The sequence below is a fragment of the Hibiscus syriacus genome, unplaced genomic scaffold (genome assembly GCF_006381635.1).
Source record: "Hibiscus syriacus cultivar Baekdansim isolate YM2019G1 unplaced genomic scaffold, ASM638163v2 tig00002840_pilon, whole genome shotgun sequence".
Taxonomy (NCBI): Eukaryota; Viridiplantae; Streptophyta; class Magnoliopsida; order Malvales; family Malvaceae; genus Hibiscus; species Hibiscus syriacus.
In genome coordinates, this window is record NW_024061947.1 from 2,494,173 (window position 1) to 2,506,728 (window position 12,556).

The window sequence follows — 12,556 nt, forward strand, 5'->3', positions numbered from 1 at the left end:
AAGTTTAAATTTAGATTTTAAACTATATTTATTTTTATATAATCAAAGTATAATTTTAATTTTTAACATAATTAATAATCTTTATATATAATCAATAAATTAAATTAAATTTATTAATTATATTGAAAAATTTAATTTAATGATTATATATAAATAAATAAAATTAAATATAAATATAGTTTAAAATATAAAAAATCTAAATTTTATTTTTTACTTTTTAAAAAAACTCAATTTAATGATTATATATAATATTGTAAATTTCACCAAAATGCTACCACTTCCTCTTAAATCCTACCACAAGCATATTAATTTCTTTTTTTTTTAAATGGTAAAGGGAGCCGAAGCCATTACATCATCTTGTTATACAATCATAGGGAGACCAAAGGCACCTCTATGGAGAAGGACATGGAGGGGAGCCGGAGGTTGGTCAAAACTAATCTGGGAACCATCTGAAGGAGTATCCATCTTTGCAATGAAATCGACAGCGGCATTTGCCTCCATAGGTATCTTTTGGAATTCCACGTACCAAGCGCGATTGCAGAGGTTCGCGATGGAACGAACAAGAGCGAAAGGGCTCGTCAAGGCGGGAGGGGAAATGAGATGATAAGCGTCCATGCTATCGGTTTGCACCACAATACGTTCATAACCATAATGTTAGGCGATTTGAAGTCCGAAAAGGATGGCCCAAAACTCTGTCTCAAGGATCGAAGAGATGCCAATATCTCTGCAAAAACCCAATAGACATTCGCCAGAATTGTTGCGAAGAAGCCCACCAATGGAACCTCGGCCGGTGAACTTTGAGTAGGCACCATCCGTATTAAGACAAATCCAACCTTCAATGGGTAGAGACCATTGAACCTATTTCCTTTTTTTTTTTTTTTTTTTTGTCATTCGTTATAACAACTTATATATAAAACGTCGTTAACCAATACCAAGTAAGGGGCTTTGCCTAATGGTTTAGACATGCCCAGGGAAGTGGGGGAGTCGTAGGTCGTTGGTCCATACCCTTACAAGTTTATTTTTATTTCTTTACAATTTTTTGTATTCAATAAGGTGGTGGCGCATGTTACCATTAAATTGAATGTTATATTTATTAAATTAAATTAAAATTATAACCAAATTGAAAGAATGTATAAATATTAGAGATCAAATGTGTAATTATACTAATTCTATTAACTGTCACATCAACACTTCCATTAAATATTAACGGCAAGTGGCCCAATTGAATAAATTTAAATACTTGGGTGACCTAGTTGAAAAAATTAAAAATAATGGTCAAAATTAAAATGACTATAATTAAGTGGTCTATATATGCCCACCTTAAAAAAAATGACTTTTAGATCGTCACTGTGCAGCAGTACATATATTGAACTCCTAAGCGAAGGGAGCCATCGTACAAGAGAGACCCGAAACTGCCTAAACTAGCTCTCCAGTTTTGTTTTTCTGGGTAAATCCCCAGCCTAGCCCAGGGTGGTGGTGGTTGCCTGACCTTTTCGGTGTTTGTATCTGTTTTGTATCCCTCGACATAGTAAACTAGATTTTTAAGAATTATCATGAATATTTTAGACGATTTCTTTTTGGCAATAAAAATCACAGCATTCAATCACATTCAAGACGATGTACTTGTTGCCTAACCTTTCGCGGTCTTTATCTTGTCCAACTTAAAACAACTACGACACCAATGGATTCCCCATTTTTCTGGTTTCACAACAGCCACTCCTCCACCCCACAGAAAAAGAAAAGCACAATTGATTACTCTTGAAAACACGAACTGCAAACGAAGACCTTACACTGTAAAACAAGATGGTGGTGGGAGTTCTTAACCTTAACATCCCCCGAATCCCTCTTTTCTCGCCATCTCCATTGCGTAAGCAATCTAGGGCGCCTTTTGTTTCCATTAAAGCCTCCTTAGAGTCATCGAATTCCCAAATCAGTACCAAGGAAGAAGAGAACCCAGGCTCCGCTTCTTCTTCTTCGCTGGCAGCAACAACGTTTGCTCCTCCTCCGGACTTAAAGGCGCCAGAGCCAAAGCGGCTTGCTGTTAGACCCGACAAGACTTTGGAGATTGCTGGGGCGGCTCTTGCCTTGTTCTTCCGGTTCGGATCTGGGGTTTTTGTTTCTGGGTATTATCCCTTCTTTCCATTTCTTCTTCATTTGTTTGTTAATTTCAATGGTGGGATTCTAAGGGTTGATAGTAAGTGGAATGAATTAGTTATGTGAGAACTGGGATGAGGTTGAAATAGTTGTAAATGGCAAGATTGAAGATTATCAAGTTAAATTACTGGACTCAAAATTTGTTGTAATCAGTGTTTACGAGTAAAATATTCGTATAGGCTGTAGTTGCGGCACTTCGCTTAATGATTCATATCAATGGCATTGAATTGGACTATTAGATGACTAACAATCTTGTATCTGTGGCAGCTATTCCGCATCCATTGTTTCTGAGAATGAAATTCCACCTGGACTATATTGTTTAGAATTAGGAGGTACGATTCATTTTTCTTTGGTTTCATTTCCTTGTTTATCTGCGACATTTTGTCAAACATCTGATCGGAGTCTGAATTTCCATCAGGAAGCAAAGCTTTCATTTTAAACAGTTTCAAATTTAATAGCTGAATGTTGAGCTGATGATAGCTTTATTTAACAGGCTTTAAGGTAAAAGAGACATCAAAGATAGGCCCTCGTCCACAGAAACCTATTGAGATATACGAGTTTGAAGGGTACTTACTGCTTAATTTCCCCTTGTTTTTTCTCCCGTCTAATGCTTGTACTAATTGTCGACTTCCTTTATCATTCAATGTGGATAACCTTTTTACCCTTTATTCTACTCTTCGGTTTTCCATGTTTATATTCTTATGTAGATTGATTCTTGTGTGTTTCTTTTTTCCATAAAATAATGGATGGTGCGGACTTCCTGCTACTCCAGTTGTCCATTTGTCGAAAGGTAGTTAATAATCCGCTTCTATTTTGGTCTTTTTCTACTTCAATCGCGTCCAACAATACACATACCGTTTAATATGACCAGAAGATAACAGGGATCATGGTTCTAATTGGGGATAGCTATACTTCCCCAAATGGGACTTGTATTAAACTATGCTTCTCTAATTTTCCTAATAAGTCTTTAGTTGGAACTAGTCACGAAGCATGAAGAAAGTTTCATGATAAAACTCTAACGTGTTCCTCTTAACACATTACTGAAATCTTAATAGCCGAACTTCATGTTTTAGATCAACGTTTTACTAATGTACAGGTTAGGGAAATTGTTGTAGTTTTGGATCTCGATGTTCTGTTTTATCCTTGCTCCAAAAATTGTCCAAATTTTCGTCGCAAGGTTGCTGAGATGGGTGTAAAGCAGCGGTTCCCCTACATGATTGGATACTATTTCTTTCCTCTGCTCCAGATCTTCTTGCTTAGTTTACCATTAACTAAAATAATATATATGAGCCCCTGAATTTCACCGTTATTTGAGGTAAGACCTTGTGCTTTTATTGTACCTGAATAAACTCCTAATCTTCAACTAAAGGCTGAGGCCTTATTTGGATGGAATAAGAGTGCAAGGGCTTAATTACGAGAAAAGGTAAAGTTCAAGGGCTTTTTTCCTTGTTTTAGCCTTCACTTTTTCCCATGGTTTTGTGCTTGAGATTTGCACTTATGTTTGTATTTAAACAGCCATTGAATTGGCATTGAAAATTGTGATGTAAAGTGGGAGTTCGACTTGGAACATTTGTTTCTGGTTTCAGGTGGATCCGAATACGGGCGTTGCCATGTATGAATCAGATGAAATAATAAAGTATCTGGTTGAAAAATATGGTATGTGTGGTTACATCTATACACTACGGTTGTGTTTCTTCTATTTCTAGGTTAATCAATGGATCATATTTGTAGGTATATCTATGCTTGATACACAATTGTAGTCCTCTGTTTTTATACCAATGTATCGTGTAGTTGCTTTCTGTTTTTCTTTTATTCTTTTCTTTTTTTCAAGTGGCCTTCTATAAAGTCTGTTGTTATAGTTAAAGAGAAGTAGAAAAGGATTCGAGGAGAAGAAGAAATTTAGAATTAGAGATTACAGAAAAGAGATACTTCATTAATTACTTTAATCCCTAAATCCCTAATTTCAAACCCCTCTCTTCCCTCGATCCCCAATTCTCCAACAACAATCCCTAACCCTTGACCTCCTCTTCTCCCAATTTCTTCGTCATTTCCACGCTCTTCTCCTCCTACTATAACAATACCCGCCGCTGGAATCAATCTTTGACCCCAAGGATCAAAGCCTGGAAACTGCCCTCGCAAAACAGTATAATCTTCTCATGTATCATTGGTTTCATCAAGGTTCTTCCATCGCACCAGCAACTGCGTAACAGGTTTGTTTTGTCTGTTGATAATTCTTCTGCCCATCACTTTATAAGGTTCTATTCTCATTTGTCCTTCGTCCATTTCAGGAGGAGTCGTTGAAGAGACTGCCGAGGGCCTGATGTGTTTTTTTAAAAGACTCACATGAAAGACTGGATGTAGATGTGATGATTCAGGTAAGTCTAATCTATACGCAACTTCCCCAATTTTCTCAATAATTTTATAAGGGCCATAAAATTTTGCTGCTAACTTTAAATTTTTTCGCAGGGCCAAGGAAGTCTGTCGATATAATTGCAACTTCAGGTAAATTGTCTCCCCGACTATAAAAACTCTCTCTGTTCTGTTTTTGTCTGCTTTCTGTTTCATTCTGTTGCTTGCATTCTCCAATTGTAGCTTTACTAACTGTCTAATGTCCTCTCTGCTTCTCATTAAATCAGTAACTGACTGTACATTAGAATTTGTTTGCCAAACCATAGTAGAAGGCTTGTAACCATACAATACCTGAAAAGGTATAATTTTTAGGGCAGTGTGGTAGGTAGTGTTGTACCACCACTCTGCATGAGGCAACCACTTAGCCCATTGCTTAGGTTGAAAAAAAATATAAGCCCCTTAAATACTGCTCCAAACATTGATTTACCCTTTCTGTCTGACCATCAGTCTCAGGATGGTAAGCTGTGCTGAACAGTGTAGTAGTTCCAAGCTGCTTCATTAATTCACTCCAAAAGAGACTAGTGAATGTTTTATCTCTATCTAAAGTAGCTATTTTAGGTTGACCATGTAACTTGTAAACATTATCAAGATAGAGTTTAGTCACCTCAACCACAGTATAAGGATGGGACAATGCCATAAAATGACTATATTTTGTGAATTTATCCACCACAACCAATATACAGTTTTTTCTCAAAGAAGTAGGTAAGCCATCAATAAAATCCATAGTAACCACCTCCCAAGCTTGGTGAGGAATAGAAAGGGGCTGTAGCAGTCCTGATTTAGGTATATGTTCAACCTTAGTTTGCTGACAAACTGTACATCATCTTATATAGTTGACTACCATAGCTTTCACCCTAGGCCAATAAAAATAGGATCTAATTCTCTGATAAATAGCTTGAGTCCCAGAATGACCTCCATGAGGAGAATCATGTTAAACTTAAAGAATTTGGAGTCTAAGAGACCCAGTAGATCCAATGTAAACTCTGCCTCTAAATCTGAGTACCCCTTTTGAAAATGTCCAATTAGGAGCAGCAGTAGGTGTCACAGATAATAATCTGATCCAATCAGCAGCCAATCTGTCATCCTTATAGCTTGTTTCAACTTCATGTACCCAGCTAGGAATAAGCAAAGTAGTTCCCATAGCCAAACAGTGACCATTATCTTCGCATTGCCTTGACAAAGCATCTGCTACAGTATTAGATTTCCCCCTTCTATATTGAACAGTATAGTCCAACCCCAGTAATTTAGTCAACCCTTCCTTTTGAATTGTGGTGGTCAATTTCTGCTCCAATAAATACTTTAGTGGCTCATGATCAGTTTTAATAATAAAAGGCTTACTCTCTAAGTAATGCTTCCACTTGGAAACTGCTAGTAAAATAGCAAGATACTCCCTTTCATAGATAGAGAGGACAACATGTCTAGGACTTAGGGCCTTACTGAGATAAGCAATAGGTCTGCCCTCTTGAGATAACACACCACCAATTCCTCCTGAGCTAGCATATGTTTCCAAACATAAACTTTTGCTAAAATCAGGTAAGGCCAACACTGGAGCAACACACATAGCCTGTTTTAACAATTCAAAAGCATTTAAAGCTGCAGTGGTCCACTGAAAATTATCCTTAGTAAGCAGTTGAGTCAAAGGCTTACTTATGGAACCATAATCTTTAATAAACCTCCTGTAATAACCAGTTAAACCCAAAAATCAACGCAGGGACTTTAAAGATTTAAGAATAGGCCAATTCTTCATAGCTTCTATCTTACTAGGATCTGTTGCTACTCCTGCTGTAGAAATAATATGTCCCAAGTACTCTACTTGGGTCTGTTCAAAAAAACACTTGGACAGTTTTGCAAATAACTGATTGGCTTTCAAAACCTCCAAAACTGATTGCAAATGAGTAATATGTTCAGCCATAGAATTACTGTAGACTAGTATGTCATCAAAGAACACCAAAACAAACTTTCTAAGAAATGATTTAAACAAATCATTCATTAATGCCTGAAATGTAGCAGGGGCATTAGTAAGACCAAAAGGCATTACCTTGAATTCATAATGCCCTTGATGAGTTCTAAATGCTGGTTTGTAGATATCCTCCTCTTTAATTCTGATTTGCCAATACCCTGACCTTAAGTCAATCTTGGAAAAATAAACTGCACCATATAACTCATCTAATAGATCTTCCACCACAGGAATAGGAAACTTATCTTTAACTGTCAGATTATTCAATTGTCTGTAATCAACACAAAACCTCCAAGTCCTATCCTTTTTCTTTATCAAAAGGCATGGAGAAGAAAAGGGACTCTTGCTAGATTGAATAATAGAAGATGATAACATTGTAGCAATCTGCTTTTCTACTTCAGTCTTCTGGTTATGAGAAAATCTGTAGGGCCTCAAATTAACAAGACTAGAACCAGGTTTGAGGGAAATAACATGATCATGAGTCCTTGTAGGAGGTAATCCTTTAGACTCATAAAAAACAGAGTTATACCTCTTTAAAAGAGGTTTGAGAGCTGCAGGAACTGACTTAGGAATTTCAGTCATACTCAGCAGAACCACATGTCCCAAAATAGTTGCCTCAGATGCTGTCATTTTTAATAAAGTAGCACCTGAAATCTGCTGCAACAGCAGTGAAGGTTGTTGTCCCTGTATAACAATGTTTTCACCTTGATGCTGAAAACTCATTGTCATTTGATTGAAGTCCATTAAAATTGGACTAGATAGTTTCATCCAATCAACCCCTAAAACAATATCACTGCCTCCCAATTTAAGAAGTCTAAAGTCATGTATGAAAGAGTGTCCTTGCATCTGTCACTCCACCTTGTTGCATCTAGCTGAACTATAGAGCTGTTGGCCATTAGCTACTGTAATAGCTAAAGGATAGGGAGTTAGAACTTGAATTCCAGCATCAGCCCATTCTGGTGTCAAAAAACTATGTGTGCTTCCACTGTCAATCAAAATATTCAAAGGTCTGCCTTGTATTGTTCCTTGAATCCTCAAAGTATTATGACTAATACAACCAGTAATAGCATTCATAAATATCTCTAAGTTTTCCTCTTCTTGTAGTAGCTGTTGGTCTGAATCAGTAGGAACAGATTCTGTAGGAATAGGATTTTCCTCTTCAATCATCATATTGAGGTTTCTTGTTTTACATTGATGGCCTGGTTGAAATTTTTCTCCACACTCAAAACAAAGGTTGTTTTGTCTTCTATAATCAATGAGAGTCTATTTAGTGTTGAAATTTGGTGAGGATTTCATAGGCAGTGGAATTGAATTTGGATTGGGAGTATTATTGGGGTTTGGGTAGGGTGGGATTTTAAAGGAATGTCTCAACCTTCTATTTTCAAACTCCACAGACAACTCATAGAGCTTAGCTTTTTGCATGCCTCAGATGAATTCTTAGGATCTAGAGCTTTCACTCTATGTTTGATGTAATCTCTAAGCCCACTTATAAAAAGTGACACAAAGAAATCCTCACTCAAGGTAGGATTTTGTAATAGCATGTATGGTTGTAACTCTTCAAACCTTTCTTTATAGTCTTCAACAGATCCTTTCTGTGTAAGTTTAGTGAATTCCTCCACAATGTCAGAAAAAGACCTATTACTGAATCTATGGCACAAATCAGCTTCAAACTCATGCCAAGTTACATGATGCTTCTGCATAATATAGCCATCAAACCATATTTCTGCTTTTCCTGTAAGATACATAGTAGCCACTTCTACCCTTTGATCTCTAAAAACATTGCATAAGGAAAAATACTTGAGACACTTCTGCAGCCACCCCCTAGGATTTACCCCCTCAAAAAATGGCAACTCTATTTTGGGTCTATGCCACATAGTCCCTGAACTGCTAAATGAATCCCTTGGTCCCCTATTTTCAATTTCCAGTCCCAGCATAACAGGTCTATTATTACTGTTTTCACCCATTTGATTCTCAGGCCTAGAATTGTTCTTAAGGGCTAAACAAGCATCAGGCTTATCCTTCAAAATCCCAAGATCATCAGTTTTATAAGAGAATCTAGATTTATCCTTAACTACAGTCACCAAAACAGGATTTTTCTCCCCATTTTTAGAGCTATTAGGAGTGTATACCTGATCCCTTGCAGACTGCTCTTGTTCAACATTTCTGCCAGTTAAGATCTTCAGTATATCTTCCATATAACTGTGATTCGTGGTCATCCTTGCCTCCAGTGCAGTAATCATGTTTTCCTAAGTCTCCCACCATTTAGGTGGATTAGTCTCATTTTGGCCTTGTTTCACCAAAGCAGCAAGATCTTCAATATGTTTCTGAATTCCAGCTAAATCAGTTTCTGCCATAGATTGGTTCTTCTTTGGCATGCCCTCAAAAATTTTGCCAGAATCGTAGCTCTGATTACCAATTGCTATAGTTAAGAGAAGTAGAAAAGGATTCGAGGAGAAGAAGAAATTTAGAATTAGAGATTACAGAAAAGAGATACTTCATTCATTACTTTAATCCCTAAATCCCCAATTTCAAACCCCTCTCTTCCCTCGATCCCCAATTCTCCAACAACAATCCCTAACCCTTGACCTCCTCTTCTCCCAATTTCTTTGTCATTTCCACGCTCTTCTCCTCCTACTGTAACATCTGTTTCCTTAGTTCTTCTAGGTTGAGTTACTTGTGAAACATGGCTCGATTACTTCCTCCTCCAGGCTGATTCATATATAAGATATCTCGAAATTTCAAGCGTATGCTTTTGTTTCTTACTAACTTAGTATGCTATGTCCCCCTTTGATATGTGTGTTCTATTGTGTTCTTGGTGATGGAAGTGTTCCTTTCATGCTATCACTTGGTCTATTGACGGTTGGTAAACTTTCTTATAATAGATTTTGTTTCTCTCTATGAAATGTTCAAAAATAATTTTGTTTTGTGGGAGTTGCAGACATTGACGGCAGGATTTGCAATGATTGGTCGAATGGGAAGGGTGAGATGGATATTAAGTTCTTGTTTTATTACATTTTGAAGACGTCCGGAATTATTCTCCAAAAGATCATTAACATGTTTATTTCTTTTATTATCATGAAATGACGTGTGAAGAAAATTAGTCATTTTCAGAGTTAATAACATCACTAAACCAGTCAAACATCCACCTTAGCAGTCAACAATTTCCGCATATGGAGGCAGATTTTGAGTACTTAAGATGCGGAGACTGCAAAATTGTAACCGACTTTAAAGCATGAAGGCCCTCCTCTACATAGGGACTTAAATCAGAGATATATCTCTAGTTATTCAAATTTGATTAAATTAAAGTTTGGTCGCATTCACATCAAATAGAAATAATTGAGTTTGAACTCAACTCGAGCTTTAAACGAGCTGAAGCGGATTACTCTATATCCGAATTTAAAAGTTTGCAAACAACTTTAAAAAAATAATATATATAAATTTTTTAACTTTTAAAACTAAATTATTATTAGTATTAATGATTATATGTTTTTTAAATATAATAAGTTTTTCATATACTTAAGTTTAAATTTGAGCTTGAACTGAGTTTGAGTTTGAGTTTCAATCGAGCCAAGTCTGAGTATGCTTCAAGTTTTTTCGAGCTTGTTTTAATTTTTTTATTTCAAATTCAAGTTGAGTTTGATAATTTTGAACTGTCGAGTTTTCGAGTTGAGCTTGATAAATTTATGTTTGCAAGTTTTCTAGTCCAATAAAGTTCAATTTTAATTTTTTCGAGTCGAGTTTAACAATATTTGAGTCTGATGCTACTTGTATATATAAATTATATTACAAAAAAGACTATAAAAAAGAGAAAAACCATATAAATGGTTTTTTTATAAATAAATCAACAAATGATTGAGAGCAGCAATGAGAAAATTAAATAAAACTTTATTAGTTTCAGTCTTTTTAACTGAATTAATATTAATTAATTTGTATAGTCAATTCAATAAAAAGTTTTTTTTATATGATAATGACAATAAACCAGGTTTTATAACAACAAAGGTGAAATTTTATATAAAATATAGAGAAAATCAAGGGAAGATAGGAGCCTTGTTTAATGGATCATTTTTTTTTATTCATTTCTAATATTAAGTATTTAATTTAAACCCTTTTAAAATAAAAGATTTTAAAATGCAATAAATTCTATAACTTTTATGATCAAATTAACATGAAAAAAAACAACATTAAATACCTAGAAAATGTGATAAGGAGTATAAATTTCACACGATTCTTTTGAAGTTTTATTAAAATTACAAAACAATCCAAATATATCTACAAAACTATAAAACCAAATCAAATTTTCAAGAAAACGTTGAAACAGTGTTTTTACCTCCACAAAGCGTTGATAATCATTCCACGTCACCACGGGAGAAATTTGAAGCACCAGGAGGGACCCACAAGTTACCCGCCACGACCACATACCCTTTCCTATGGCCCACCACCTACTAAGCAAGCTGGTTCGGTTCTCCTACCAGACGCGAACCGCTTCATTCCACCTATATTGACCGGTCCACTCTCCGCTATTCCAGTCCCTGAACTTAATGTGGCGTCACCTGCATCCGCCGGCAATCGAGACCTGATACTACTGTCCCCTGGCGACGACACCGTTTCTGGAAAAGTGTGAGGTTCACGTGCTTTACCATTGCACCCAAATATGGCGCGAAAACTTGAAAAGAATCCGCTTCCTGCTCTTGTGGTTTTCTTTTTAACTGTTTCAACTCCGGCCGATTTTTGGCGGTTCTTTTTTAATCGGCGATTGCGGTCTCGTTTCGATCTCACTCTTCCCATACAAGAAACCTTAGGCGAAGATGGTTCCACGACGGGCGGATCCGATTTAACTGAGCCGGACCGTTGCGGAAACAGTCTAGAATTTTCAGGTTTACTACTCTTCCTGTTCTTCGCGTCCGCGAAGCAAGATTTCTGTAGTTTCGATAATCCAAGGATGGAAGGTTTAGATTTCCTCAAAGAAAAGCGTTGAGAATTGGGAACTGAGTTCAGATTAGGATTAAGATTTTTGGAGTTGGAAAAAGAGTTTCGTTTCTGCGAGTTTTTCCGTTCGTAAAAAGCGTAGCTGTCGACCCAATCGAGCTCGGCGTCTTTGGTTAGCAAAAACGATTCTGGAGGGAAATCCGGTGGGATGTCTTCTTCGAGAGGCTTCTCCGCCTTGTGGAGGCGGCCTCCGGAGGAGTCGCCTTCAGTGGTTGTTAGTGTCTCGCAGACAATATTGTTGTCGCAGGGGGAAACGAGGGTTTCCAAATTGCACTGTGGCATTATTCGGAGGCTTAAACCTAGAAAAGAAAAGAGATGAAGTTTTGGAGAAGATCTGTTTACGAAGGCAACTTCATTTTATTGCTGAAAATAGAGTCAGAAATTGATATTTGGAGGGACAATTTTCAACCTTCTTCACTACTCACTCCACCACTGCAGTTGTTTGTTTTATGAGATCTAATCTTATAAATTATTTTTTATTATTATTTGGCGATCTGGAATTTTGAAGATAAAAATAGGATTTACTCTCATTCTGATAAATTTAAATTTAATATAAAAAATTTTGAATATCAGATTTTTTTGGTAATTATATTATTAAAATCGATATCGTAAAGATCAATTTAACATGAACATTTTAATAATCTTATTTTTTAGATTTGAATTTTAATTTAAAAAAATAAATTAGATTTTTAAAAATATAAGTCATGGATTAGATTCCAAATATATGAAAATGTAGATTTATAATATATTTAACCTTAGATCTATTCCTTAAATTATTAAGCTAAATAATACTATGTAGGTAATAACTAAAATTCATAATTAATAAACTTAAACCTAAGATAATGAAGTAGTAATTAATATAATCCCAAAGTCAAATACTTGGGTAAAAAGAATTTTGAAACAAGCACATTACTTATGGTAATTATGAATTTTTTATCATCATTAATAATAGACTAAACTCGGGAATTAACATATGCACGTAAAGATTAGCCAACTTGGCAAAATATATGGTCTGCCCACGTGGTATTGAATTCAATATAGCGGATCATT

At 35.9% G+C, this 12,556-nt stretch overlaps 2 protein-coding genes and 1 long non-coding RNA gene across 5 annotated transcripts; 2 read left to right on the top strand and 1 right to left on the bottom strand.

Moving 5' to 3' along the window:
• The first annotated feature begins 1,412 nt into the window (after positions 1-1,412).
• LOC120154994 lies at positions 1,413-3,809 on the top strand. Of its 3 annotated transcripts, XM_039166599.1 has the most exons (5): positions 1,420-2,123; positions 2,422-2,486; positions 2,648-2,720; positions 2,927-2,944; positions 3,251-3,809. In XM_039166599.1, exons 1-5 carry the CDS (start codon positions 1,804-1,806, stop codon positions 3,267-3,269), a joined length of 495 nt encoding a protein of 164 aa, XP_039022530.1. In that variant the 5' UTR covers positions 1,420-1,803; the 3' UTR covers positions 3,270-3,809. The 3 variants fall into 3 exon arrangements, 2 of the variants coding, with proteins under 2 accessions (XP_039022523.1, XP_039022530.1); XR_005518929.1 differs by having other exon boundaries at positions 1,413-2,123; positions 2,648-3,577; positions 3,741-3,809; XM_039166592.1 differs by having other exon boundaries at positions 1,413-2,123; positions 2,648-3,809.
• A 12-nt stretch (positions 3,810-3,821) lies between these two features.
• Positions 3,822-9,783, top strand: LOC120155011. Its single transcript, XR_005518932.1, has 5 exons — positions 3,822-4,364; positions 4,443-4,529; positions 4,621-4,656; positions 9,459-9,500; positions 9,614-9,783. It is a non-coding gene; the product is annotated as an uncharacterized LOC120155011 (long non-coding RNA).
• Positions 9,784-10,863: 1,080 nt separating this feature from the next.
• LOC120153172 lies at positions 10,864-11,837 on the bottom strand. Its single transcript, XM_039165178.1, has one exon. The coding sequence runs from the start codon at positions 11,786-11,788 to the stop codon at positions 10,946-10,948; it is 843 nt and encodes a 280-aa protein (XP_039021109.1). The 5' UTR covers positions 11,789-11,837; the 3' UTR covers positions 10,864-10,945.
• Between the last annotated feature and the right edge of the window lie 719 nt (positions 11,838-12,556).